The sequence below is a fragment of the Scaptodrosophila lebanonensis genome, unplaced genomic scaffold, assembly GCF_003285725.1.
Source record: "Scaptodrosophila lebanonensis strain 11010-0011.00,11010-0021.00 unplaced genomic scaffold, SlebRS2 tig00000001-arrow-pilon, whole genome shotgun sequence".
NCBI classification, from domain to species: Eukaryota; Metazoa; Arthropoda; class Insecta; order Diptera; family Drosophilidae; genus Scaptodrosophila; species Scaptodrosophila lebanonensis.
Genome location: NW_022060529.1, coordinates 21,791,444 through 21,818,474, shown reverse-complemented (window position 1 = coordinate 21,818,474; position 27,031 = coordinate 21,791,444). Strand labels below are relative to the sequence as shown.

The 27,031-nt window shown below is 38.0% G+C and overlaps 7 protein-coding genes across 8 annotated transcripts in view; 2 read left to right on the top strand and 5 right to left on the bottom strand.

The window, feature by feature from the left end:
* Positions 1-10: 10 nt before the first annotated feature.
* Positions 11-3,387, bottom strand: LOC115633732 (H(+)/Cl(-) exchange transporter 7). The gene is made up of 9 exons (XM_030531205.1): positions 3,095-3,387; positions 2,871-3,005; positions 2,612-2,813; positions 1,589-2,557; positions 1,361-1,530; positions 918-1,304; positions 708-866; positions 567-650; positions 11-507 (listed from the first exon to the last, which is right to left on the bottom strand). The coding sequence occupies exons 1-9, from the start codon at positions 3,320-3,322 to the stop codon at positions 385-387; spliced, it is 2,457 nt and encodes an 818-aa protein (XP_030387065.1). The 5' UTR covers positions 3,323-3,387; the 3' UTR covers positions 11-384.
* A 171-nt stretch (positions 3,388-3,558) lies between these two features.
* Positions 3,559-5,566, bottom strand: LOC115633627 (protein stand still). Its single transcript, XM_030531066.1, has 4 exons — positions 5,345-5,566; positions 4,992-5,243; positions 4,145-4,243; positions 3,559-4,081 (listed from the first exon to the last, which is right to left on the bottom strand). The coding sequence occupies exons 1-4, from the start codon at positions 5,564-5,566 to the stop codon at positions 3,629-3,631; spliced, it is 1,026 nt and encodes a 341-aa protein (XP_030386926.1). The 3' UTR covers positions 3,559-3,628.
* Positions 5,567-6,022: 456 nt separating this feature from the next.
* Positions 6,023-6,797, top strand: LOC115634603 (adenylate kinase isoenzyme 6 homolog). The gene is made up of 3 exons (XM_030532453.1): positions 6,023-6,127; positions 6,184-6,335; positions 6,394-6,797. Exons 1-3 carry the CDS (start codon positions 6,082-6,084, stop codon positions 6,721-6,723), a joined length of 528 nt encoding a protein of 175 aa, XP_030388313.1. The 5' UTR covers positions 6,023-6,081; the 3' UTR covers positions 6,724-6,797.
* LOC115634602 (synaptic vesicle glycoprotein 2B-like) lies at positions 6,752-9,313 on the top strand. Its single transcript, XM_030532452.1, has 8 exons — positions 6,752-7,289; positions 7,357-7,535; positions 7,592-7,779; positions 7,842-7,975; positions 8,032-8,321; positions 8,375-8,531; positions 8,600-8,727; positions 8,819-9,313. Exons 1-8 carry the CDS (start codon positions 6,892-6,894, stop codon positions 8,872-8,874), a joined length of 1,530 nt encoding a protein of 509 aa, XP_030388312.1. The 5' UTR covers positions 6,752-6,891; the 3' UTR covers positions 8,875-9,313.
* Positions 8,950-14,228, bottom strand: LOC115634601 (probable cytochrome P450 301a1, mitochondrial). Its single transcript, XM_030532451.1, has 7 exons — positions 13,715-14,228; positions 11,777-11,927; positions 11,402-11,514; positions 10,697-10,890; positions 10,432-10,633; positions 10,212-10,377; positions 8,950-9,519 (listed from the first exon to the last, which is right to left on the bottom strand). The coding sequence occupies exons 1-7, from the start codon at positions 14,029-14,031 to the stop codon at positions 8,950-8,952; spliced, it is 1,713 nt and encodes a 570-aa protein (XP_030388311.1). The 5' UTR covers positions 14,032-14,228.
* A 3,686-nt stretch (positions 14,229-17,914) lies between these two features.
* LOC115634600 (neogenin) overlaps positions 17,915-27,031 on the bottom strand; it is a 62,676-nt gene continuing 53,559 nt past the window's right edge. The window contains exons 3-10 of one of the 2 annotated variants that reach the window (XM_030532449.1): positions 26,151-26,859; positions 23,758-24,040; positions 23,493-23,702; positions 22,101-23,431; positions 21,787-22,034; positions 21,541-21,721; positions 19,737-19,897; positions 17,915-19,678 (exon numbers count right to left, since the gene is read on the bottom strand). In XM_030532449.1, the coding sequence (XP_030388309.1) occupies positions 19,446-19,678; positions 19,737-19,897; positions 21,541-21,721; positions 21,787-22,034; positions 22,101-23,431; positions 23,493-23,702; positions 23,758-24,040; positions 26,151-26,859 (3,356 nt within the window). In that variant the 3' untranslated portion in view covers positions 17,915-19,445. The remainder of the gene's footprint in view (positions 19,679-19,736; positions 19,898-21,540; positions 21,722-21,786; positions 22,035-22,100; positions 23,432-23,492; positions 23,703-23,757; positions 24,041-26,150; positions 26,860-27,031) is intronic. The other variant, XM_030532450.1, reaches the window with a different exon arrangement.
* On the bottom strand, positions 19,943-20,565 carry LOC115634605. The gene has a single exon (XM_030532454.1). It carries the CDS (start codon positions 20,480-20,482, stop codon positions 20,048-20,050), a length of 435 nt encoding a protein of 144 aa, XP_030388314.1. The 5' UTR covers positions 20,483-20,565; the 3' UTR covers positions 19,943-20,047.

Genomic DNA, 27,031 nt, shown 5'->3' with positions numbered 1-27,031 from the left:
CAGAAAGAAATTTATTAAAATAAAAATTGTTTTTTATTATTAATGAAGTATACATAAATCAAGTCACTTTAACTTATAAAATTCATAGAATAACAAGCTAATTGTAAGCATTGTTTTTATAATCTTCTATAGTATCGAGTGCATATTTTTTAATCTATTCCATTTATATTAATTGTCTCGATACGAAGATAAAGGTTAAGCTTTATAAGTGGAGTGGAAACTCTCTTGATGGGCACCTCTTTGATCCGGAAACTTTTTCTCGAACATTTGTCCGGTGTACTAATTAAGTAAACTTCCTTTGCGTGAACAATAGTTGGCCGACGGTCCGGCCAAGAGGGTTTTCTCTGAATGTATGTATATATATTATTATGCATAACAGGCTTATCACTTGTAGAGGAAGTCTCTCCGCGTTATTATGCCGGCTATGCGATTCTCATTGTCGATGACTAATAGATGACGCAAGCCTAGCGCACGGAAAATGTTGAAGATCTTTGGCACCGAATCATGCTAAAATGAAGTTAAGTTCTTTAAAGGAAATCAACTACCATGTAATTTTGAGAACATACCGCATTTACACGGACTGGTGATGGATTCATGAACATTTCTAAGTCTACCGTATAGTTCATTTTCTCATCGAGTCTGCGCACACTCTACGAAAACAAAAGTATTATTTCTAAATATTATTGCTAAGTTCCTAAGCTACATGCCTTTATCGATGGATATCTCGGATACATTGAGCGGAATGTTTCGATAGATGTCTCATCGAGCCAGAATCTTTTTTTCTCCACATATAAGGATTTCATCAATATCACAATGAGTTGTGAACGTAAAATAATGCCTCGTACCCGGCCTTCGGCACGCCGATCCTGCAAATCATATATAAAGACTCGATGTATCTATGAAATAGACATTCTTACATCCTTCACATCGTCGACGACGGGAAATCCATTATGATTGCTAGACGAGAGGACGTCGTAGATATATTGAGCGCTGTCATGGAGCTTAATGCATATAACCGGCTTGCTGAGAATCTCGCGAGCCGTGAGACCTTTGTATTGAGGTAGTGGTTCCCAAGGCAGCACTGGCACATGATTCACTTCGATCTGTATGTCATAAAGGCCCTCATTAAAATAGTCCCCTACCCACTTGGCACTAATAAGTGTAATAATTAGCGGGAAAAAAAATGACGGCTCAATACAAGTCGTCTCCATAAGTATGACTGACAGACTGATTGTCATGCGGAGTACGCCTCCCAAATTGGCTGCAGCCCCTATGAGTGCGTATTTTCCCGGATGTAAAAAGCTCTGCAGAAAAAATGTAATGAGTAATAAAGCGAATGGTCCATAGGTCCACAGCTTACAGCCTCGGGAAAAGTATAAAACAGCAACATGGCGAAAAGTCGTCCCCAAGCAGCGCCCACCAGAGCAGTGGGAATGAAAACACCGAGTGAAACGTTGAGACCAAAAGTCAGGCAGGACAAAATGTAATACACAATCGTGAATATGGTCAGTGAGAGTATTTTGTGGGATCCTGTCAAGAAATAAAAAGAGATTGAAATAAAGAAAACAGTAGATTTACGGCAACTTACCTGGGGGATCATGAAAGAGGGCTCGCACCGTTGCTTCGGGCGTTTGAAACCAAAGGGCAGCCACCGCATTATACTCATTATCTTCACAGAAAAGCTGAACTGGATAAGCAGTTGGATCATTTCCAAGGGGGCGACAGTCATTAATAAGATAAATCATCATGCACGCTAATGTTACACCCAATATCGCCACCATTACTGCCTCGCAAACTCTCGCTAATTTCCAGCGGAAGTAACGTCTTCGAAAGCCATTAATTTTTGTATTTAACGAGTTCCAAGCGGCGCCAAGGAGGCCACCAGTTATACCCAGCAGCATAAAGAGGGGCAACTCATAATAGTTAAATGTCAAAGGTTGATCAAATTTTCCCAAATTGAAGAGACCCGTAAATGTTAAACTCTGAAGGCCATGATATGCAGACAGTACAATGTTCAACGTGAATGAACTTATAATTGATGCGACCAGTGTACGCCAAATAAGATTCTGGTTCCAGAAGCTAGCTGCCTCCTCCAATGAGAACAGCATACCACCAATGGGAGCACCAAAAGCAGCTGCAACGCCTGCCGCTGCACCGCCCAGCACAAAATCGCGCTTCTCGTGATCGTCCCGAAAAGCCTTGAATATGTGGAAATCCTTCACGAAAGTTGTGCTCTTACCCTGGGACAATCCTGCCGCTACAACAGCTCCAGAATGTATCATGGGACCCTCCTTTCCGCCAGCCAGGCCACCCACAACTGACGTGATCACACCTATAGTTTTGACAGCTAGCGTTTTGATGCGTACGATCCGTGGAATTTTGACGCCATTTAGATAACTTTTTACCTGAGGCATCCCACTTCCGGCGGTTATGGGCTCAATAAAGGTAACCATGGTGGTGCCAATGAGCACCGGAACAATGCTCCATGCGATCCAGTAGAGATATGGCCATACCAGATCGCTAGATTCTTGACGCATCGGCGTGTTCTCGTCCACAGCTGGGGCAGTTATCAAGAATTAGGTGTTAGTTGTATGGCTTTTGCTGGACTTACATTTCTTTAAGATGTTGTACTTTACTTCCGATAATGTTTCAATTACAATATCTATAACGCACGCAATCAGCGCCGTTATAATGCCAATTTGAATAAAAATAATCCACCGCATTATACCCTTTCGGAGCGAAAAACGTTCGCTCAGCCATCTACGCTCCTCTTCCAGAAACAGCTTGTTCTCGCAGACCTCATAATCCAAACTCTAAAAATTGAATTATTTTATAACAAATGCAATGTAGCATCAGAATTGTTTTGATACCTCGTAGGTGTCCTGTTCAATTGCTGCCTGTGCACTTTCAGCGTTAACAGCCGCTGTGCGGGACCGTAAATGAAACACAGGCTCCGGTTCCGATAGCTGCTGGGCACTAACGCTAGCGGCATTTGCAGTCTGACCCTTTGTGTAGCATTTGATGATTCATACAATACAATTTTAAAAATTAATATACGTACATTACATTGTATATGCAAGGGGCCGCAACTTACGAATGGAGCGTCGTTTCCCAACAACGGTGGAATATCATCCGTTGGGTCGGTATTATATACACCTGTTAGCTGGCGTTGTATACCATCGGCGTTCACAGATGTAGAACCCTCACTTGTTGCAACTGGCTTCGTGAACGAATCGTGTTCATCGTCGCTGCTTGACTCTTCCAATTCAATCAGTTTGTCCTTGTCAGATCGGGTACTGCCATTGCGCTTTGGCTTCATCATTAAATAATTACGCTCAAGTCACTCGGGACAACCCCAATATTTCTTTGTTGTTCCACAAGTTCAGACTACAATGGCTTCCAGTGACTCGCGATACTTTCACCGATAACATACTCGATAACTGAGATGCAATTTTCGACCCCAACATACATACATATATGGGAGAAAGGTAGCGTTAACTTTCGTAAGTGGTATTTATTTAAGTAACGAGTATATGCATTTGAAAATATGCTACATGTTTCAAGGAACTACAAATTAAGTATAGTAAAAATGCATCAATGGATCTGAAACTGAATTGTGCCATTCAGTTCATTGAAATGTTTCAAAATGAAATTCGGGATGTAGGAACTTGAATTTGGCAGCCTCCAAAAGTAAACGTTTCTGTTCGATTTGGTTGCGCATTTGCAGCTCCTGTCTAATTCCGTTTAACCTCTTGTCAATAAAGAGCAAGATATCGCGTGGCATTCCACTGACATAGGGCGATAACTGAGGAGGAAGAGTGGATTGAGGCTCCTGCAAAGTATTAGCACTTCGTTCTTTGTCATCGCCTGACATCGATCCAGTGCTTAGATCAATAGCCTCTGAATCTTGGTGCAATGGGGCGTTTTGCTCTGGTTTGATCACATTGAAAGGCAAATAGCGTGGTACATTCCCTATAGCATGACCGACGGAGGTAGATGGATTGTAGGTGGTGGGCATGGTTACGGATCCATTTTGATTTGTAATCAAAGCACTGACCAATGCTGGATTGAGATTCGGTAGCTGAAGATTGCACAAGTTTGCTAAATGTATAATACAAAACAATTATTGTTAATAATAACTCACATTTCGTACATCCTGAAGCAAATGCTTAATATTGTTGTTAGTGTCCGTTTTATTCGTTTGGTTGGTTTTTTCCAACAGCGAATCGCAGGCAGTAGTGCCCTAAGGAAAAGATAATAAGGGTATTCCCGCAACTGATTTTAATTTGTAATAGATTTATCTATTACAAATCTTAATCAGTTGACGCAGCGACTATTTTAATTTAATTCAAAAAGAAAGCGCTAAAAGTAAAAACTTAATAGACTGGATGACAATTTCGTTTTGTATCTAATAAGATAGGTTGGCAAACTATTTGGTCCAGGAAACAAAAAATGACCCAATAATCAAATTTTAATCATTCCTGGAGTTGATTCTTTTTATTACAGTTAGTGTAAACGTATTGTGCGATGTTAGTTTAAATGCATTCCCAATTGCTTGAATTTACCTTTTAAATATTTTGCATTTAATATTCACTCGTGATTTTATATATATATATATACATATATATTACAGCATTTAAATTAACCACGAGTGAACAGCAGTTCACCAAAAAATATTAAATATCAGGCAGAAGTGTAATGCCGTTTTGTTGAAGTTTCTATTTACTTTAATCAAAAGCGAATCTTAAACTGTAACCAGGAATACCGTTTATGTGAAGCGAATATGTATGTATGTATGTATGTATGTATACAAAATGATAAGCATACATAGATTCATTCAACGTCACCGAGGTGCAGTAGATACATACCAGCCATGCAAAGAGCGAGCTCTCTCAGTTGAACAATTATAACGGTAAACGCAGGCTCTCTTATTTATTCTACAGCGCTGATTCTGAGGATTTTTAAATAAAAGAATTCAAAATTTGTCTTACACTGCGCATAGCTGCCGCCTCCTCCTGCTGGTATTCTTGTTGGTGACGTTGAAATACCGTTTTGATCTTTAGCTCGTGATTGTTTTCAACCTTGATAGCCGCAGGTTCATCGACAGCCGTACCTGACGCCGTCGATGATTTCTTACGGTTTTGAACCCCCAAAGCACGATTTTTAATAATGCGATCGCGACGTTCCACTAGCGCTGCGACTTTCATTTCATGTAACTTTCCCAGTAAGGATGCATGACGGCGCTATGAAATACATATGTACATATTTAGTTTCATTATGTACATAATTACGTTACGTTTACATATTTATGTATGTATGTATGTACATATATATACTAGCATACCTTAATATGCATATGAAAATTGCCCGTGGAACGTACACTGCCGCGATAAATCCGTTCCGGAGGACAATGGCAACATTTTACGGTTACATTATCCCCAATTTGACTTTCGATACGAAACAGTTCACCATTCAATATATAGGGTATATGCTGGATTGTTGTTTCGTCTAGTTCAAGTTTGGCTTCATTAACTTTATTTTGCAGTGCTTTTATTTTATTTGTCATTGCAAGTGCACGCTGCAAAAATTTCACACACAAACTGCTTCTTTCAGTCGCTTCGTTGCGATTGATGGAAGAGTTAAAGAAAAAGGAACTTACATGGAGATACATACATACATATGTACTCGTATGAATACACACACACGCATACGAATCTATAAGAATAAGTACAAACTACTGTTGAAAAGCAACGTAAATATGTGAAGAATGAAGAATACAAAAAGCAACGGTGTTTTAGCGTACGAACTTGTCAGTGATGGGAAGCAGGCAAATACCCCAAAAATACTGCTAAACAGATATAAAATATCTTTTATTGAAAAATTTGTACATATCTTAACATAAATAAACATAAACATTTCTGCAACTGTTTTTTAATTTAGTTGTTCATAAAAAAATTTTCAAAGCATGCCGCGGATGAAATTTGATAATTTCATTTTGTGTTATCGTGCTATCGATGTGCGTAGCCCTCGTCGGGCAGAACAGCTGGCGCACGTTTTCCTTTTTACATTTAAACCGTAGCAATGTCGGAGCGGAGTCTTGAGTCCAAGCCAAATATTTTAATTACCGGTATGTAGCATATAGGCATATTATAATTGAAAACCCCCTTACAATGTCACGCATAGGCACACCTGGTGCTGGTAAATCATATTTGTGCGAGCGATTATCTACGCATTTAAAATTTAATTGGCTGGATTGCTCCAAAATAGCAAAGGATCACAATTTTATTGAAGAATTTGATGCGGAATATGAGTGCCCCATTCTTGATGAGGAAAAGGTAAATAGGATGCAATCGTAAGTTGTATTGTGTTAACTCAAGCCTGATTATATTAAAGCTTATGGACCATCTGGAACCGCTGATGGCCGAAGGCGGAAACATTGTGGAATATCACGGTTGTGATTTCTTTCCCGAGCGCTGGTTTCAGGCCGTTTTCGTTGTGACCTGCCCCAATAAAACGCTCTACGATAGATTGAAAGGCCGTGGGTACAATGCAAAGAAGCTTGAGTCCAATATTCAGTGTGAGATTTTTGGAACAATTCTGGAAGAAGCGCGCGACTCCTATAAGGCAGATATTGTATACGAACTTTACGGCGAAACAAAAGCTGATGCCGATAAAAGTCTGAAAATCGTTAAAAATTGGTACAGCATGTGGAAACGAAAATAAAATATCTGAGTACATACATACATACATACATACAAATACATATATATGTACGATGTAATGAGAATGTGAAACAAGTAGCCGAGAACTTTTTAATCATTTAATTTATAACATCTATATATGCATACATTAAAATTTACTTTTATCAAGTAATAAATTTATATAGCCGGCATGGATAAGGAGAAACAGGCTGAGGTCCAGGCAGCCCAAGTTGAGGCCTTTGAGTCAGGAATCTCACAAACGGGGTTTGGACTGTTCAACTATATTGTTATATTCTTAGCAGGAATGATGTCATTCGCCATTATATTTGCCACTAGTGTGGGATCGTATATATTGACGGCTATGCAAACCGACATAACTCTGTCGATAACCCAAAAGGGTTTACTGAACGCCTCCCCATATTGGGGAATGATATTTGGCGCCTTGATTTGGGCACTTCTAGCCGACTGCAAAGGACGCAGAACAGTGCTCATTATAACTCATCTGCTGGATGTTATTTTCTGTAATTGTGCTGCTTTGTCACAGACCATTACGTTTATACTTTTATTTAAATTTTGCGCTGGATTCTGGTAAGCGACCGAAAGGCAAAGTGACAAATTAATTTTTCTGCCAATTGCTATCTTATAAATTTTACAGCATATGTGGCGGCTATACGACTTTCATCATCTATATGTCCGAGGTGCATGAACAGAAAAAACGCATTCGCATGTTGTTCGTGATCGGGCTTATGTTGACATCTGCAAGCGCTGTCTTACCGATTTTGGCCATGCCTATTTTGCCTAACTATTGGAGAATCGATCCTTTGGGCTTGCGTTGTAAGTACCTCTACTGATAGCAATCGAGCACTGTCTCAATTCTTACCTATTGTTAGATACATCCTGGCAATTCTATATGACTGTAACAACAATACCAAGCCTAATTATGGGGATATCTTTTATTTTTCTACCCGAGAGCCCGAGATTTGACATCAATGCTGGTAAATCCTCGAAGGCGCATCGCACATTTCGAACCATTTATCATATAAACACTTGCAAACCGGCTGATTCGTTTCCATTACCAGTAGGTTAAATCCAGAGTTCCTTTTGCCGTATCAGACTTACTCTTTGCCTATTACATTACAGCCTCCAACCGATGCAGACACGTATCGCAAGTTGAATTTGCTCCAAGAACTTGGTAAATTTCGAATGGTTTTTCGTAAGGAGTACGCTGTATATGGATTGCTGCTCTTCTCAACCGATTTCTGTGTATTCATGATGTATGTGTAAGAAATATGAAAAGCTTCTAAAGGCTTATTTCAGGTTTTGTTTGCAGACAGAACACAACACGCCTTTGGCAGCCAACGTTGATTGCAGCCGCAGAATCTTTAAAGGGTGTAACCGACATCGACTTCTGTTGTCTCATCGAGAATGTGGTTTCGGCCACAGAATTAGCTGTACAACAGGAAGCTAATAGAAATGAAACAATGACGGAAGTGAAACCAAGTGGTTGGCGTCTAAACTGGACCTATTACTCGAATAACTTGGTTTTCAGTGCCATTGACTTTGTATGTATTTTTGCAGCATTTTTCTTTCTAAACTTTTTCGGGCCAAAGATCGTGCTTAGTAAGTGGTATTCATTTGCTTAAGATAATATATTAAAATTGTATTGGTTTCAGTTAGCGCATTTACACTCACTACCATATTGGCAGCCGTTCTTTACTTTGTTTCCAATTATTTGGTACTTGCTGTACCGGCATTTTATCTGGGAGTCTCCCATGTGGGCACCATATCACTGATCAGTTTAGCTGTCCACATGTTTCCGACCTCAGTTCGGTAAGCAATAATTAATTTATTAAAACCAAAGATAATACGAAAATTTAATTTTGTATTTGATTTTATAGTGCGACATTTATGTTTACATCGGTTACACTGGGGCGGCTCTCTACAACCGTTGGGCATGTGGTAATGCCTAAATTAATGACGATTGGCTGCATTCCGGTTATACTTTGGATATTCATATTCTCCCTAGGTAAATTAAGTAGAAAAACCTCAATACTTCTATAGTCCATACATATGTATGTACATATGTATATCTTTATGTATTTCCTTATTATTTTCAGCTTCCACTATTATATCTATTTTTCTACCTAATGCAGCGCATCTGAAATTGAATTAGGAGGCAGTATAAATTTCATTTAATATACATTTGTTTATAGATAACATGAATAATAATTTTTTAAAGTCCTAAGAACTATATGCGTGTCATTTTGAATCGTAGCGGGCCCTCCGGCGCATACATGAAGGTCACGGCGTATTCTAAAGGCGCATGATTGTACTCAAGCTTGTAGTTGCGCAACAGCTTGGCGAGCAGGATTTGCATCTCCAAGTCGGCAAAACGTCGGCCCAGGCACATTCGAGCCCCATAGCCATAAGGAAGCGAAGCGAAAGGATGGAGCTTGCCTTCGAATCCGCCCTGTTGGGTCTTTAGCCAACGTTCAGGCCTAAATGTCGCCGCATCAGTTACATATTCCTCCATGTTGCCAGTAACTATGGTGGGGAATACTGCCTGAACGCCTTTGGGAACTTGATATCCACATATAACGCTGTCCTCCATCAAGGTTCGCCCATTGCCAATCACTGTGCTGTACATGCGAAAGACCTCCTTAATGAATGCCTTCAGCTGATGCATTTGGTCCAGTAATGGTATCGTCAGAGGCGTGTTCGGATCAGGCAACAGTCGCTTCAGTTCCTCATGCAGCTTCTCTTGCTCCAAAGGTCGCGTTGCCAGTTGATAGAGCATTGAACATACAGCCATAGAAATCTATTTTGAAGGAATGATTAATTTTAAATCAATTCGGAATTTTGCTTGGGGCGTAGGTATGGGCAAGAAACAAGTTGTTTTTAAGTTTTTCAACATAGTTATTTCAAACTAAATGGTGTTTTTATTTAAACAAAACGTTTGGATCAAAATCACTCAAATTTTTATGTTTTTTTTTTTTTTAAATCGTTAGCCAATTGTACCTTATTTTTATCCTACAGAGGTTTCTTCTTTGTCTATTTCGTTGTTTTGAGGTCAATATAAATTATAAATTTTTTTGAAATATATTTCAATTATGTAAACACAGAAAATATGTAAATCAAAACAGAGGCCGAAAATCTAACAACTACCTTTAAATATTGTTGAGTTCAAATCGTTCTAAATGAAATTGGATATCAAACTTATTCATATATTAGATACTTTACCAAATTACTGAAGTCATTTGTGAAAATAACTAAACTATATTTCCTCCAACGGGTTAAAGACTTAATATTTTAAAATAAAATATCACCAGAAATTAAAAGACCTATAAATGCTATAATGTGAAATTTTAACTGGCAGATAACACTATGTCATAAAATGTAACTTTATACTAGTGTAATATCGGATAGAATTATATAGATAAAATAATCACCTAGGGCCCCTTATACCATTTTGTTCGTAAAGTCCATTTATAATTTAAAAATAGTAATTACCGTATCTATGCCCACTAGAATCAAATCCAATGCCATTATGGTAGCTATTTTGTCACTCTTCTGTGACAAAATCACTTTCTCGAGCAAAGAGGGCTCGCCTGCATGTTGACTGGGCCCTTGGGTCTTGAGACGTTCGGTTGCACTCTGTATGTATTTCATGCAGACACTGTAAAAAATTATATTAATGGTAAAAGTTTCAAATAAGATACAAATATATTACTCCACAAAAAAGTTCATATTCTTGACGTAGCGGGTCCATAGAGGCGTGGGAAAATACCGCCAATAGGGTGCTTTTAACTCCAGGGTTGCCACGTTGCGCAACGCATACTTTGCCGCATCAATAATTTGCTGTGGCTCCGAGTCGGGCGATAGATTTGGCTCCAGGCAACCCAACCGTGTGTCCAGCGCCACACGTCCTATGCCTGCAGGATAAATTATTATTATCTCAGAGCGTTTTTTTATATACTATATATTTCGCTACATACATTCCAAAGACCATTTGTGTATTTCATTATCAAAATCTGCGGGCAGTTCCTCATTTTCATCTAGCAGCTGTTCACAGCGTACCAGAAAATCCTGTGTGATGACCTCTAGGGGCTGCAAATACCGCCTTATTGTGGATAGTTGCAGAACAGGCTTTTGAACCCGTGACCGAAACTGACGCCAAGGTTCTCCGTGCCTTAAATTGATGGTGTAGAAGAAAATTTGATACACATTAAATAAAATAATAATACAATTATTCAATTAATCAATTTAAATTTTTGACAGTTTGTCTAAAAGCTCTAAAAACGTAGATTTATTCTTAATATACGGTAGATAACTGAACTGAATTGAACATGTAAATTTTATTTAACCATGGATATATGTACACATAAATATATACATTTTGCCAATTGTAATGCCAATGGTAATTGATAGTAAGTATCTAGAACTACTTAGAAAAGAAGCATGGAAATTTAAGAAAACCTAATTATTATGAATGCTTGATACTTTTACTATTAATCGATTTTTGAAGTAACCCCTAGGAGATATTACACCTAGCCCTCACGAAGGCTATCCTCTCATTCAAGCCCTCCAACGCTCTCAAACTTCACTTTGATTAATATTACCAGCTAGCCAGAGCATTTTAAATATCATATAGCTTTTCCAATGTCTAGTTGATATGTATATAGTCTTTTATATATACTTACACGCCTACTACGCCTCCCAGTTCACCAAAGAAATCTTTGCGCACAACGCTTTTGTACTTTACCAGACTAGGCATCGAGGGCCGGAATGGCGTTGGCCCTTCGCTTCGGTAGCACTGCAAACAGAAATAACTTCATTGAGTTTAAGAAACTGAAAATTTGTAAAGGCTTTGAGCAATTTTTTGAGTAATTTGCTATTACAGTCGTGGCTAAAAAAGTCGCCATAGAACGCTGCAAATTGTTGTAATGCCGACGTGCTTCGCTGCCAGTGGCAGTGTTCAGTCTTCCATAACAAATTATTCGCAAAGTTGGATTTAAACATGTCTTTTATTGTTTTTCGTCACACAGTCGACATTGAATTCAGAATAAGGAACATACCTTTTCGATTTCGTCGGCGTCGTAGATGAAGAGCAAATCCGGCCTACCAATCAGGCCGCCAAAACGCACAATCCTTCCATAGCGTTCGTGTAATAATGACGAAATTTTGGCCACATCCGATATAGTGTACTGTCCAATAATTGGCATTAGGCTGCAAGGTGTAAAATCAATGAAGTTGGCCTTCACCCATTGTATGAACCCCTTAAGTAAATGCTCATTGGGATTCGCATGACATTGACAATTTTGGTGAACAATGAGAAGCAAATGCAATATGCGAAAAATAAATTGCTAGTACTTGTATTTGTGGGTTTAATATGCATACGCAAATATTTATTAATGGTTTAGTGTACCATCTGGCTTGCACCAAAACATCACACGTTGCGCTGACCTTGAAATCGAAAAGTGCGCTAATTGAACGCTAATTGGATGATGACGGGGCGTCTGTGGATATTCCACAAAGTGGACGCTAAACAAATTTTGGGCACTAGCCACAAATAGATACATATGTATATGTATGTTAATAGTTGTTGGATAGTTTTGTGTAGGAAATGTCTAGTTAGAGGTGCCAATTATAATAACAAAAACCTTACGCACATTTAACAAGAATCAAACGCAGACATTTTTTGTTTTCCGCTTTTAATGATCTTCAAGAGGTTGCTAAATATTTGTAAACTAATATAAAACTCGTAACGTGTATTGGCACGCCCATGGATAAGAAACCCGTTTGGATGTGGTCAGTAAAATGTTTTGCATGCCTACTACAACCATGACGCACAGTGGCAAGTTCCCCTCATTTCTTTGGCAGAAATCAAAATATTTAAAATGGCTTGTGGCAAATGGAAAGGTTTGAGTTTTGGATTAAATTAGCTTGTGTGATGCCATTACTTTAATGTCCAATGAAGTCGAGAATTAGTGATGAAGTATTTTTCGCTAAATTTATAACTTTTTTGTTGCATTCGTTGTTGTATTAAGTATTAAGTAACAATCTTTGGTTGTAGCTAGTTGATTGTAGGAGAATTTATGTGCCTTAAATGGTTGAATATCGTTTTAGCTACAAATTTAATAAAATGATTTGTGTAAAAATTATTTGATTTGTCGCCAAATTAAAAATTAAAGTAATGCGCATTTAAATAAAGACGTTTTTGGCATATTTCAATTTATACTTTTCTGAAGTGTAGTTAGATGTACTTGTAAGTACTCATAAAAAAGAAATTACTTTTTTAATCCTTTCTTAAATTTGAAAACTTCTGACCTGTATACATAATTTCAAAGAGCTCCCAAATTAGGTTTTTTTTTTGCTTTTAGGAGACATTGCTGCATTCTTTTAGTTTTTGAAGTTGTTGCACATTCTACGACTCAAGTTTTAACTATGAACAATTAAGTAATTTACAACAATTTTGAAAGCATTTCCAAATAATTTTTCCATTGTAAATTTATGATATTTGCTACGCAAATACCCACTGTACGGCGTTGGGCTGTGCATCTTAATGTCAAAGCGAAAAATCAACAGCAGTTAAGCTGTGATCAGCATCGTCATCATCATCAGCATCAGCATCAACATCAACATCGTCGTCTTCATCAGTAACATCTTGTTCATGTTCATGATCTTTATGGGCAGCACACAATGCAGATATTTGGGTCAAGAGAAGCGTGTGGCGTAAAACCGAAAGTATGAATTTTTTCAAAAGTTGAGAGATGTAAGAATGCGCAATTAGCTGTGCCTCAAAGCCGAGCTTACGGAGTGTAAAAAATATATTTGTATGTGTGTATGTACATAAATGAAGAGGTGCATTAATTACAAATTATAGCGGATGGAGTGAATGGATGAAACAAAAAGTGCAGTGCAATGTAAAGTGAAAGCAAGCAAGTTTGTCGCCTAAGTCTTTTGGTTTGTTGCTGACGCGATTGCAATGGAAATTGTTTTTTCTCTTTAACTACCGCCAAGTGTTGCCGAGTATTGGTATGGGCTTGGGTCCAGGTATCTCATTATAGGGCAGTGCATTCTGCCACTCAGCGGTGGTGTGAATGCGCGATCCGGCGGCTTCCTCCAATGGTGCACTCAAGTGGGGACAGGTCGCAGTTTCTGCTGTGGTTGCGGAATTTTCACGCGATTGCTGTAAACTGAGCGGTATTTGCTGTTCATTTTGCAACAAAGTGGTTGCACTTGCAGCTGCCTTTTTGGCACTAAACTTTGACATACATCTGGTCTGTTGGCCAGTTGTGGCTCGCCAAACGCAATGCGGCAGTTTGTTCATTTTCGTTACGAAATTCGACACGTCAAAAGCTTTTATTTATTTTTTGTACACAGGCTGATTAAAATTCAAATCAGATTTCACTCGTCTTCTGTCTTGATTTCGAATTGGCTTATGTTTTCTTTAGCGTTGACAGATACGGATACTCCAGCACATGAATGCTTTATAGCTTAAAAGTCGCACATTTGAATTGCACGAACAAAATTCCGCCTCGTTTGCCTCAACTAAGCGCCACCGCTACCAAACGTAAACTGGTTGCCGCTTGGGCCCAACGTTGTGGCCTCCCGAGTTTTCTGCATATTGGCGGACGAGCTGATCAACTGCTTTCTCTCTTACTCCCAACACAGACATTACTCTTTATGATCTATGAAGAGCGCAATGCTCTTCGGTTCTAATTATTGTTGTAAAATGATGTGATGTTAACTTTCTGCTAAGCTCAGTATTCAATTTTAAAGCAGTTTTTGCCAAAAAGCATGTCAAGGGGAAAAAAACACTCAAATATTGGTATCTGTACTATCGGTAATGTTCGAGTTGAGCAAACCCAACTTTTAAATACCTAAATAAAGATTATTCAGAAATATTTAAAAGTATTTTTATTTTAATTATCTCACCAAATTCTATTTTTACACGGTAGATTGATTCCAGTAAAAACCGTGTAAAAAAGACATTGATCATATGCAAAAATAGGTGACAATCACACCCTTATCTCTAAAACCTATTAAAATTGGTGAAAAAGAAGGAATTTTTAAGAACAACCATTTATGTTTATTTTGATATACACAAAAAAAAAGATATGCACTCTAAGCTTAAAAGTATGTAATGTAAATTAAATTGTATGACAAGTTTAGGAACTAAAAACAATTATGTATGTATGTATGTAAAACAGCTTTGTTGTTAACAAAGAGAATGTTCAATTTATAAGATAAAAAAAATTAAAATTTAACATTTTTCATAAATACAGAATGAAATTTAATTTTGAACTGAACTCTCTCTTGCCCGTTCGGCATCTACCCATACAAGAACGGTTTCTAGTTGTTTGTAAGCTGTGTATGTTTTTATTCATTTGTGTTGTGTTATTTTAAATCGAACTAATATCGAACTCTGTTCTATTCCATAGAGTAAAAAATGAAAATTAATTAAAACCGTGTTAAATCGAAACCATATAAAAAAGAATTAGGTGTAATTTATCAGAAATTTCACTACTTAATTCCACAATATTTTTATATAATTTATCAGAAATTTCAAAATTTAATTCTCATTTCTCATCACTCAAGTACTTGGTATGAGAAAAGCAGAGGAAGGCGGCTACAAGTTGTTATTTAATTTAATTTATCAGAAATTTCACAATTTATTTCCACAATATTTTTAGTTAATTTATCAGAAAAATTCCAATTTAATTCTCTTTTACCATCACTTAAGTACTCGGTATGAGAATATCAGAGGAGGGCGGCTACAAGATTTTTGTATTTAATTTAATTTATGAGAGCACTCACAATTTATTTTTATTTAATTAAATTTATCAGAAATTTCACAACTTAAATCTCGATTTGCCATCACTTAGGTACTTGGTATGAGAATCGCAGAGGAAGACAGACACAATTTTAAAATGTAATTTAATTTATCAGAAATTTCACTATTTATTTTTATTTAATTTAATTTATCAGAAATTTCACTATTTATTTTTATTTAATTTAATTTATCAGAAATTTCACAATTTAATTCACGTTTGCCAACATTTAGGTACTGGGTATGAGAATCGCAGAGGAGGGCAGACACAATATTTTTGTTTAATGAATTTATCAGAAATTTCACAATTTAATTCTTGATTTGCCGTCACTTAACTACTTAGTATGAGAATCGCAGAGTAGGGCGGTCACAATATTTTTTTTGTTAATTTAATTTATTAGAAATTTTACAATTTCTTTTTAAGTTTTATTTATAAGAGATTTCACAACTTGAATTTCTATTTGCCATCACTTAGGAGTTATTAAGTATTTGTTTGAAGTCTAGATTTAAGTAGCATATAGTAAATGAATTATTTTGAATTACATGCGAAATGTAAGAATGCTCCCTTGTGCTATGGTAAACATGTTCCATATGCGCATCCATTAGTCGCATTATACTTAGATAAAAGGCACTTTATTCATCGAGATGAAACTGTGCAGTTTGCTTTTGAATTAGTGGGAGGCCAAAGCAGTCTGCTAATTATTATGCTATGCAAAGTGTTTGCAACAGATATAAGAAATATTTGCATGCACTCGGATGGTCAAGGGGCTATAGAATCCATCAATTTTATTTCGTCATATCCGATATTAGTGCAGAACAGGTGCACACCTCTTCACGGGATGGCAGCATATTTGTCTGTCTACTTCGTATGGGTCATATAAGCCTCCAATCTTCGGCTTCCCCCACAACGATTTCTGTAGGAGCTGCCGCGATGAGGACGGTGACTCATATCTTGACTGACTGCCCGGCCCTACTCAAAACCAGACATCGGTTTTAATGAACCAACTTCCATCCGAAATAAATCCTGATACACAAACCTTACTACTGATTCCTTGCATACCTCAACATTATTTACAGATGATATTCTACCTTAGCTTTTTGATTAGGGAACACTACATATTTATTTTAGTTTTTCTTATTTGCATATCATCCAGCCGAGTGTGACCGAGAGACGATTTCTAAAGCCAGTTCCCCTCCCCTATGAGGTGACGCCCTGTTATTTAAAAGCATTGGGTTCAATAAATTGGTTCCCATTTTATTGTGATATAAAAAAAGTCGCATGAACGCAGTAGACTATAAATAAATTGTGTATATTGCGCAGTTTTGAATTGCTAATGATTTTTTAAATATGATAGTCTTTTAGTCTGCGCTTCTGGAAATACTCTTATATGTTGTCTGTCTGAAAATGTTCCAATATTTCGGTTTTGATGGCAATGCATTAACTTTTTGTGATCCATTGACCAAGTTTTGTCTTTTACTAAAATATTTTTGATCATAACAAATCGAATCTTTCCGGTGGAATTACTAAATTAAGTAAAATAAATATTTGTTCGGATTATAAAAAGACATTTAAATATAAACTTTCAGTTGCGGTGCAAGTGTAATAAGAGTTCAGTGTACAGATTACCGATTTCTCTATTAATACTTTTCAATACTTTCGCTATACCGCATCAGTGAACAAAAATGTCCGCGCTAACCAGACGTGTTTTCCTTCTCATTGTTCTAATTGGGATTTGCCAAAGTCGAAAGCTCCGATCCAGATTAACGAACATTAAATGTACCTGTTTCGACAAATCGTTCGGGGAATTTACAAAATGTGAACTAAAGGTAATAAACCGAGGAGTAGTGGGTGCGAGTATATTTGCCAAAGTGCTTCAACTTCCGCTACCTAAGATAAAGGTTAGTTCGTGTGACTTTGTTTCGAATGTACTAGAATAATATTCACGCCCATCGAACATTTCAGATGAATGTGAGTGCCTGGCGGCGAGTAAGTGGATACCGTCCCTTTATTTATAACGAAACCATGGATATATGTGATCTCTTGGCGCAAAAGAGAAAGTTTTCATTTTTAGGCCCTTGTAATGGGGTCTGTCATGAAAAACTCGAACTTGAATCACACATGTCCCATTAACGTGAGTAAATCCGAATATAAAGCTAACAAAACATGTCCTTATACTCTCGTATTTCATACAGCACGACATAATAATAGATAAATACGTGTTTTTGGAAGAATATTTACAAAACTTACCCTTGCCACAGGGTGATTTTAAGTTTGAAATTAAATTCTTCTCAAAATTGGACTTGAAAGCGGAAGTAGATGTGTTTCTATTCAAGGATGAGATATAATCTAAAATTCCGTTTAAATAAACTCAAAGCAATGTCGATTTCACAAAAATGTCGGTATATATTTTTTTATTTTTCATTTATGGTTACAGAGTTTTGTTAAAATTATAGTTTTTTCCAAATTGTTGACGTGGGCTTTCTATCTTTTTTGTATTTCGTATTCACGGTTCAACAACAAGTAACATTTAAACAATTTAAAAGTTCAAAACTTCCCGATAAGCTGAAAAAATCTAAAGTTCCATTTCCATATATTTCTTTAACGTTATGCTTATTCTTGAACCGGTCATGTGAAAATGGTTTTGTCAAAAAGGTTAACATACTTATTAGTTATGTTGTTGCAAAGTTTGTGCATTTATATTTTTTTGTAGGTAATTACTTTTCAATCCGCAGCACATGGCCATTGAAAATTATTTTTACTGCAGGCATCTTAGTGGATTTTCGAAATGGAAAATAATTTAATTCTGACATAAGCGACTCTTTAGTAGGTATAAAATTTTGAACACATCAAAATGCACAAAGGGTGGCTTACACACAAATTTCATTACGAATAAATATGTATATAGTACATATACTTGTATGTATGAATATAGCGTATAACTGGTAGAGTTTAGGTAATAAATGCCGTCTTAGAATATAGTCTAGTCTAGTTTTTGACTTAAGGGCTTAAGTAAATAGTCTTTTATTAAATCAAAATGGCACGTTCCAAACTTAGGAGGCTTCTTGGAAAACTAAACGTCGGCTCTTACATAATGTAGACAAACACATATTGAATTGATATTTTTCGCAAATTACCAAGCACGTTTTGATTCTTAAGTTGAAATATGTAGCATAAATATTATGGTTTAAATGATTTACCAATATGAGACTTAGTGTATAGGGCTGCGTAGATCTTGTAAGAATGTGCCTTGAGTGACTTTATGTTTAAATTATAAAGATATATTTCTATATATATGTGTGTATTTATGTCGCATGCTTGCAGCCGAATGTAAAGCTACGGTCAGACATGGCAAATGATTTGCTCAGCAATTTGTCTTACTCTACAAGTACGAGACTATACTTTAGTAAGGAATTTTGATTGGTTTTATTTGAAGTAATATTATGTTTTTGACATAACTTTGACATTTGATATATTTGTGAGGAAATTATATGGATGTCTGACCATACCTTACATTTAAATGAAACACATGGTATTTAAGCTAGGATCAATAAATATAAATAAATGCCAGGGGCAGCATCCCAACAAACGTACATTTCTCATATTTCTTTTTCTCACTTGTTTTTTTTTTTACATTTTCGTTTAAAAATACCTATGATAAAACGTTATTTATATGTATATATGGCTTCATTAATATTTACAGTTATCATCGGTCCAAAATATGTATAAACTATATTATAAACTATAAACATAAAAGCTAATCGAATACTACACAAATGATAATGTACAAAAAATGGCCAATTCGAGTTACAAATTCGAGATAAAATCGCAACAGAAATTAAAAAACAAATAACATAAAAAACGGATTCTGCATAATACTTTTAACTATGTTCTTGTCTTTAGGTTATTGGTGTTAACACTCGAATTCGTTCGCTGTTATTGCGCTCAAATCCTTCATCAGTCCTTCGAGATTGGCCATTTCTTGATTTAGCTCCTCGGTGGATGTGCTGGGCGCCAGTCTTTGAATCTCGTCGGTGGAATGCGCAACTGAGCCGCCGCCTTGCAAGCGATTGGGCGTGGCGGCCGAGAACGAGGGTTTCTTGTAGGGCGATTGATTTTGTGGACGTATTGTAACGGCAGGAGCTGCTAAAGAAAAAAATGTCAGCTACTTTCTGGGGTAATCGTTTGTTTTCAAAGTCCTTACTGTGCTTATTGATGGGCGTTGCTCCGCCTGTGGGCGGTGGACCTGGTACGCTGAAACTCTTTAGTGGATGGCCACGCTTGGCGCTCTCTATGGTGGACACACAGCCGTTGTTGGGCGCACCACTGCCGCCCACATTGCTACCACCCGCATAGCCCGCATTACTGGAAGTGGAAGGAGTAGAAATATTAAGTAAAACATCAACGGTGTAGGGTCAATCAAAAGTGCATTCATTTCATAAACAGAGCCAAAACCTATACTAAATACTAGTTAATAATAAATTGAACGTCCACAATTTAATGCCATTAGTGCCATTAGACTGCCTTTTTCCGAGACACTGTTGTCATGGCTTTCTTCAGCGACGACTTCGTGCCACGCTTTGCCTCCTGCTTTTGGAAGTCAAGACGACGGGCTCGTTGTATTTGTTGCGCCTTCTTGGCCAGCTTAATGTACGGCTGACGATCGCCAATGGACATTACATTCCACGTATATGTGGCCAGTTCCGTAATTGTGGCAGCAGTGCGCATGCTATAGACGCCCTTATAGTGATGATTGATCAATATCTCATCGAGGCGGAACTTGTTCATGAAGTTTAGAAACGGCGACGGCGAGGCCATCAACAGCAATTGCTGCTCCACACGTCGTGGCAGCGTCTTATTGTTCAGTTGGACCACTTTGCTGGAACGACCGTGGATTAAATTGATTTGGACAGTGGGATCGACTCGTCCCCAACGCGTTCTTGTCGACATTTTTTAGAGCGGTAATTTTTTTCTTCGATCCAAGCCAAAAGGTATAGTATATTGCCTTTATTTTTGGAATTTTGCCTTACAACTAGTCTCTGATTTTCGATAATTACTAAAAAACTTAAAGCAACGGCTGCTATATAGTCCCATAAATAGGACACAATTATTTGTGGTTTCTTGAGTAGTAGGCTTTATTTATAGTACTAGGAAACAAATAATCCTCAATTGGGGGTCAAAAATGCGCCCCACAAACTAGCCTTTAATTAAATGCAGGATTACATGCTAGAATTTTTCAAATATTTATTTTTCTGAATTCTAGTACTTTCCAGAATTATACCCAGTGGTGTGATACATATATTTTCGTTTCGTATTTATAATATTTGTTTATAAGCATTTCACCAAAATAAATTGCTATCAGTTATTCTCAATGCTGTGTGTTTTCCGCTAGAAAACATTTTACAGTTTTCAAAATTCGAGAGTTCGAAGTGCAGAGAAAATAATCGTAGTCTCGGTAGTACTTAGTACATATTTTGTTCTCAAATACGATTCAGTAAATATTTAAATGTCTTTTCTGTAACTCAGTCTGTTTTTTATACCGGTAGATCTATTGACGCCTCTGACCACAGCTAGCCGAATGCAAATAATATTCCCACACCGGGTCGGAGGCGTTAATTAGATATTATTGTAATTTGATTAGATCTCTCCTTCTTAGGCTTTTTATAATTTTTATATATTTTCCCCTATGTCGACAGACAATGTAATAAATAAATAACGACATTTAATCAACAGGAGATTCCTTTTTTTTAGAGCGATGCTTTCTGGGAAAGCATAATTTTTGCACATATTTTTGTATCTTTGTACATTTTTCTTGTTGGAAAATGGAGCTGTAATTATTGGATTAGAAAATTCAGAACAGATTTCTCTTAGTAAAGAATTGTTTTTTTGCAAACTTGCAAAATTTTTGCGCAAATTATTTGCCTGTATTGACCATAAAATAAAAATGAGAATAACAATGATGATTTTGGGCAGATTTCAAAATAATAAATTCGATTTTAGAAGCTTACCAGAAATTGGCGTCATAGCCGCCATAGGGATGCTCGGGCGTTTGGGCCAACGAGTTGTTCTGTGGTTGTGTCAGACTCTGTTGCGACAGACCCGTATCCATGGTCATGTGGGAGCGATTCTGATGGTTATACTGGGTTCGCGGATATTGCGGTCGCTCCATGGTCGAGTTCATAGATGTTGCTGTGGAAAGACACATTTATGTTTACTGGCTGTAGAAATGGTGTTGCTATCCGTTGTTTCCTTACTCATATAGCCCGGTACGTATGATCGTTTATCCAATGAGTTGGTTACATGCGCTGGCACCGGCGTCTCAACTTCGTATTCACTGTGAACCACGGAACGGGGCAGTGTGAGTGCTCCGCTGCTGGAGGCGCCATCGCTGCAGACGGGAGTGGCATTGTGGATAGACTTGTCAATGTTTTTCAGCTCCATTTGGTCGTGATGTATCCATAGGTCCGGTGGTTTCGGTACACCCGCATTGTTCTTCTGGTAGCTGTCAGAGGAAAGAACATAACGCTGATGTGTGGTCTTTTTGATTTCTTTTTGGTTTTGGATGTACCTCTTCTTGGTATGCTCCGGCGAGGATTGCGGCTTACGACGGCACAGCAATAATAGGCCAATGAGCAGGAAAACCATTACCAGTACTGTGGCACAAATAATAATGATCAACAGCTTCTCATTGTCGACGCCTTTGGCTATGGTATCGGCCTCCTGCATGATGACCGCAGCACTTGTTGTGTAAGCCACTAGTGCAGAGAATGGTGCATTGTTGCTGCCTTTAGTGGTTCGCGCCTGCACCTTGAAATAGTAGGTGGTGTATGGCTTCAGATTTGGGAGCATCAGCATCGTCTCTTCGCCCGAAAATGCCTCGATGGACCAGTCCCGATCACGCTTTGTAGTATCTGTGGTGTAGTAGATGTTGTAGCCTGTTATTTGGCCCACAGTGTGTTTCGGTGGCAACCACTGGATTATAACATTATGCGGATTCTGCTCATCGAGGCGCACTGTCAGCTCGCGTGGTGGTGTCACGGGTACATTCTGATACGTGCTGTTTAGCACCGACATGGACCATGCCGACTCGCGTCGACCTTTGACTACCTTGACAGCAAACTCGTACTGGGTGTTCGGTCTCAGCTCGTTTATCATGCAGTTCAGATCGGTGGTGTTGTGATAGCGATATCGACCGGATCCGGTAATACTATAGCTCACAGTATAATGCCGATTGTCCGTCACATGCTGATTCTTGTTAAGCATGGTGTCAATCCAGTAGACAACAATGGACGAACTGGACATTGTTATAGCGCGCAGGCCAACAGGAACCTCGAGCGGTACGGGCACATCCACTGGCTCATCATCGCGGGTCTTTATGTTGTCATAAATGGGTTGTCCATCACCTTTGACATTGCGCGCGCGCAGCGAGACAACGTACTCGGTGTTTGATTCCAGATTCTTGAGGACATGGTAACGTTCGGTTTCTTTTAGCTCGATGGTATTCTCATCGGGTATGCCGCGGCCCCAGCCCAGGACATAGTTGCGTATCTTTATCTCCGGCTGTAGTGGCGGACCCCAGTGAAGCCCAATATTGTTCGCTCCTGGTTGTATGGCAATCCAGATAGGTTTCCCCGGCACCTGTGTTTCATCCAGGTCGTTTTCGAGCGTATTTATGCGATTCCATTCCGTAAAGGGACCCGAACCATTCACAGTCATTGCTGCTATTTTCACCTGATACTCAGCATTGCGATCCAGTCCGTTTAGCTCAAAGTAGCGTATGTTCGCGGGCGTGCTCTTCACCTGGGGTGCGTCTTTGAATTTGCGAAAGCGGATTTTATAGCCTGTTATTTGGCCATTGCGATCCTCTTCAGCTGGAGGCTCCCAGTGTACTGTGATGGACTGCAAATACGGATAATAATTAGAGTGAAAATGTCCTTCCCCGGATTTGAAGTGAACTTACACTTGAGCCCGTAACTTCCAGCGTAACATTGTTCGGCGGCTCAGATGGCGTTGAGGAGAATGTCTTCACCTTGATCTCTGAAGAGGGATCACCCATGCCATTACGATTAAACGGCACCACGCTTATTATGTAGTCCGTGTAGGGGCGCAGATCACCAAGCACAGCCTCCAGGGCGGTGCTGTCGTAATGCAAATCCGCTCCGCTTTCACCCTGCAAATAAAAAGTGATGTAGTTTTTTACCATATAAGATAGATTTTGTACCTACCTCAGAGTAGTAGATGCGATACTTGAGTATCTCGCCATTGGTAACTGTCGGTTGATCCCATCGCACGTAAATCTCCTTGTGACTACGCGCATAGCCCTCAAAGTTGCGCGGCGGTCCAGCTATGTTTACCTCGGGTTGTGTGCTCACCTCTAGGACTTTCGAGGACTCGCCCTGGCCGAAATTGGTGTTGGCGACCACTCGAAACAGATACGTCCTGCCTGGCAGCACTGACTGTATGTTGACTTGTTGATCATCGTGCGATTTGGTTACTATCTTTTGCTCGCTGCAAATGCAAAAGTGTGGCAGGGTAAGTCAGATATAATATGTTCAATTTTCTTTGCGTCATTATGCACTTGACATCCTGATTATCGGGCTACTTTCATTTCAATTTCATCTTATTGCGCACGCACGATTTCACTTTTACGGAAAAGGAAATGGCCAATGTATGGCAGACAGCCAAAAATCAATATAGCCGGATACCGGCCTACGATGATGTCAATGGTTGCGCCACGCCAGACAGATGCCCGACGGCAATAGCTTTAGCGTCTGTCCATTTTGTCAGTGAAAGTGGAAACGGGAAGTAATTTGTAGAGAAAAGCGGGGAAAAGGTCTAGACAAAATTTCTCACCCCACTAAATAAACGATGGGGACACGTCGGCTATGAATTTTGCTAGTTGTAAAGAATTTTATAATCTGCATTATATCAACAAATGTATGTATGTGTTTGAGTCTCAACAACGTTTATGTTGTGAAATAATCTTTAATTTCGATTATACGACTTTGCCAACCGGTTTTTAGCAAATCTATGAAATGTCTTAGGACATGATTTAAGGATTCAATATTTGTATGGAATTTCGTCAATGGTTGCTTGATATTCGTTCATTTGAACATGTAGTTTGCCTTGAGTATTCACGGTTAAAGGCTTAGCGACTGATTAAAAGATTAAATAAAATATTCATCTGATTTAATTGGCTGAATTATCGATTTTCAGGCTTAAATTGTTTTGGTGCGTATATCTGTAATTTAGGGTATATGTTATGTGAAGAAGATGACATTTAATTTTCTCACCAGTTAATCAGTTTAAGATATTTATGTATTAAATGTATTAAATTCGGAACAACATTATTGTGAATTATGGTATGGGTATCGCCTTCAGCTTCTACTCTTTATATTTTGTGGCAACTCAACGGACCACTGTTATGTTTTTTAAGCAAAACTAAAAGGTGTTATTGGGCATGAATTTGTTTTGTTAATTTCGATTATGGTTGTATTAAATAAAGATAATCTTTAACTTCGATTATACGACTTTGCCAACCGGTTTTTAGAAAATCTATGAAATGTCTTAGAGCATGATTTAAGGGTTCAATATTTGTATGAAATTTCGTCAATGGTTGCTTGATATTCGTTCATTTGAACATGTAGTTTGCCTTGAGTATTCGCGGTTAAAGGCTTAGCGACTGATTAAAAGATTAAATAAAATATTCATCTGATTTAATTGACTTAATTATCGATTTTCAGGCTTAAATTGTTTTGGTGCGTACATCTGTAATTTACGGTATATGTTATGTGAAGAAGATGACATTTAATTTTCTCACCAGTTAATCAGTTTAAGCTATTTATGTATTAAATGTATTCAATTCGGAACAACATTATTGTGAAATATGGTATGGGTATCGCCTTCAGCTTCTACTCTTTATATTTTGTGGCAACTCAACGGACCACTGTTATGTTTTTTAAGCAAAACTAAAAGGTGTTATTGGGCATGAATTTGTTTTGTTAATTTCGATTATGGTTGTATTAAATAAAGATAATCTTTAACTTCGATTATACGACTTTGCCAACCGGTTTTTAGCAAATCTATGAAATGTCTTAGAGCATGATTTAAGGGTTCAATATTTGTATGAAATTTCGTCAATGGTTGCTTGATATTCGTTCATTTGAACATGTAGTTTGCCTTGAGTATTCGCGGTTAAAGGCTTAGCGACTGATTAAAAGATTAAATAAAATATTCATCTGATTTAATTGACTTAATTATCGATTTTCAGGCTTAAATTGTTTTGGTGCGTACATCTGTAATTTACGGTATATGTTATGTGAAGAAGATGACATTTAATTTTCTCACCAGTTAATCAGTTTAAGCTATTTATGTATTAAATGTATTAAATTCGGAACAACATTATTGTGAAATAGGGTATGGGTATCACCTTCAGCTTCTATTCTTTATATTTTGTGGCAACTAAACAGACCACTGTTATGTGTTTTAAGCAAAGCTAAAACGTGTTATTAGGCATGAATTTATTTTGTTAATTTCGATTATGGTTGTATTAAATAAAGATCCTTAGGTTCTAAGGTTTAATTTGGCATAACAAGAGATACGATTTTCACCAACTTACCGTTCACTGTTGCTCATCTTGTAGAATACGGTATAGGAAACAACCTCGACGGAGTTCTGGAGCGGCTCCGACCAGCTGAGTGTGACAAAGCGTGGCTTCACAATTTGGGCTACCAGATCTCGCGGTGGTCCTGGAAGGCGTGCTATCAGACCACTTCCCAGCAATTTGGTACCACTTGACCCGCCCTGTGCAGCGGCTGCTGGACCATCACCTTCGGCTAAATCTGAAGAAGCAAAATTTGAGGGTGGAATTTGTTGTTCTGGCTGTTGGGGTGAATTCTGTTTTTTGTTCTTGTTCTGCCAGGTGGCCAGTATTTTGTTTGGATCATCGCCCTGTTTATAGGCAGCAATTAGCTGTTGTGTGCTATCGTTTGCATCGTCATAGTCGTCCTCGTCTTCATCTAAATCAAGCTTAAGTTTGTCGTTGTTGGGTTTTTTAAAGGTCAGTTCATCAAAGTTTCGGTCATTAAGCGGTTTATCGGGCATAGGCTTGTGGGAGTGTAAACTATCAAATATTGTCTTGGAATGTAATCGTTTCATTTCTTGCGAGTCGTCGCTGTCGTTTTCATCGTCGGCATCAAGACTGCCACCAGCTTTGGTGCGTAGCTCGCCCGAGTTGAAACCTTTACGGCGTTTATTGGGCGATAACATGTCCGAGGTCTGTAGGGACTTTGTAGAATGTCCTTGGAACTTGCGTTGCTTGATTTTGACTTTGGGATGGGATTCGAAGGAATTGATGTTCGTAAATAAGGAGTTAATGGATAAGAAAAAAGGAAAAAGAATATGTAAATTAATGAATGGAAATATAAATAAATTAATATTGTTTATGTATGATAATACGTAAATGATACAACTTAATTAAAATATGTACACAAAGAAAAG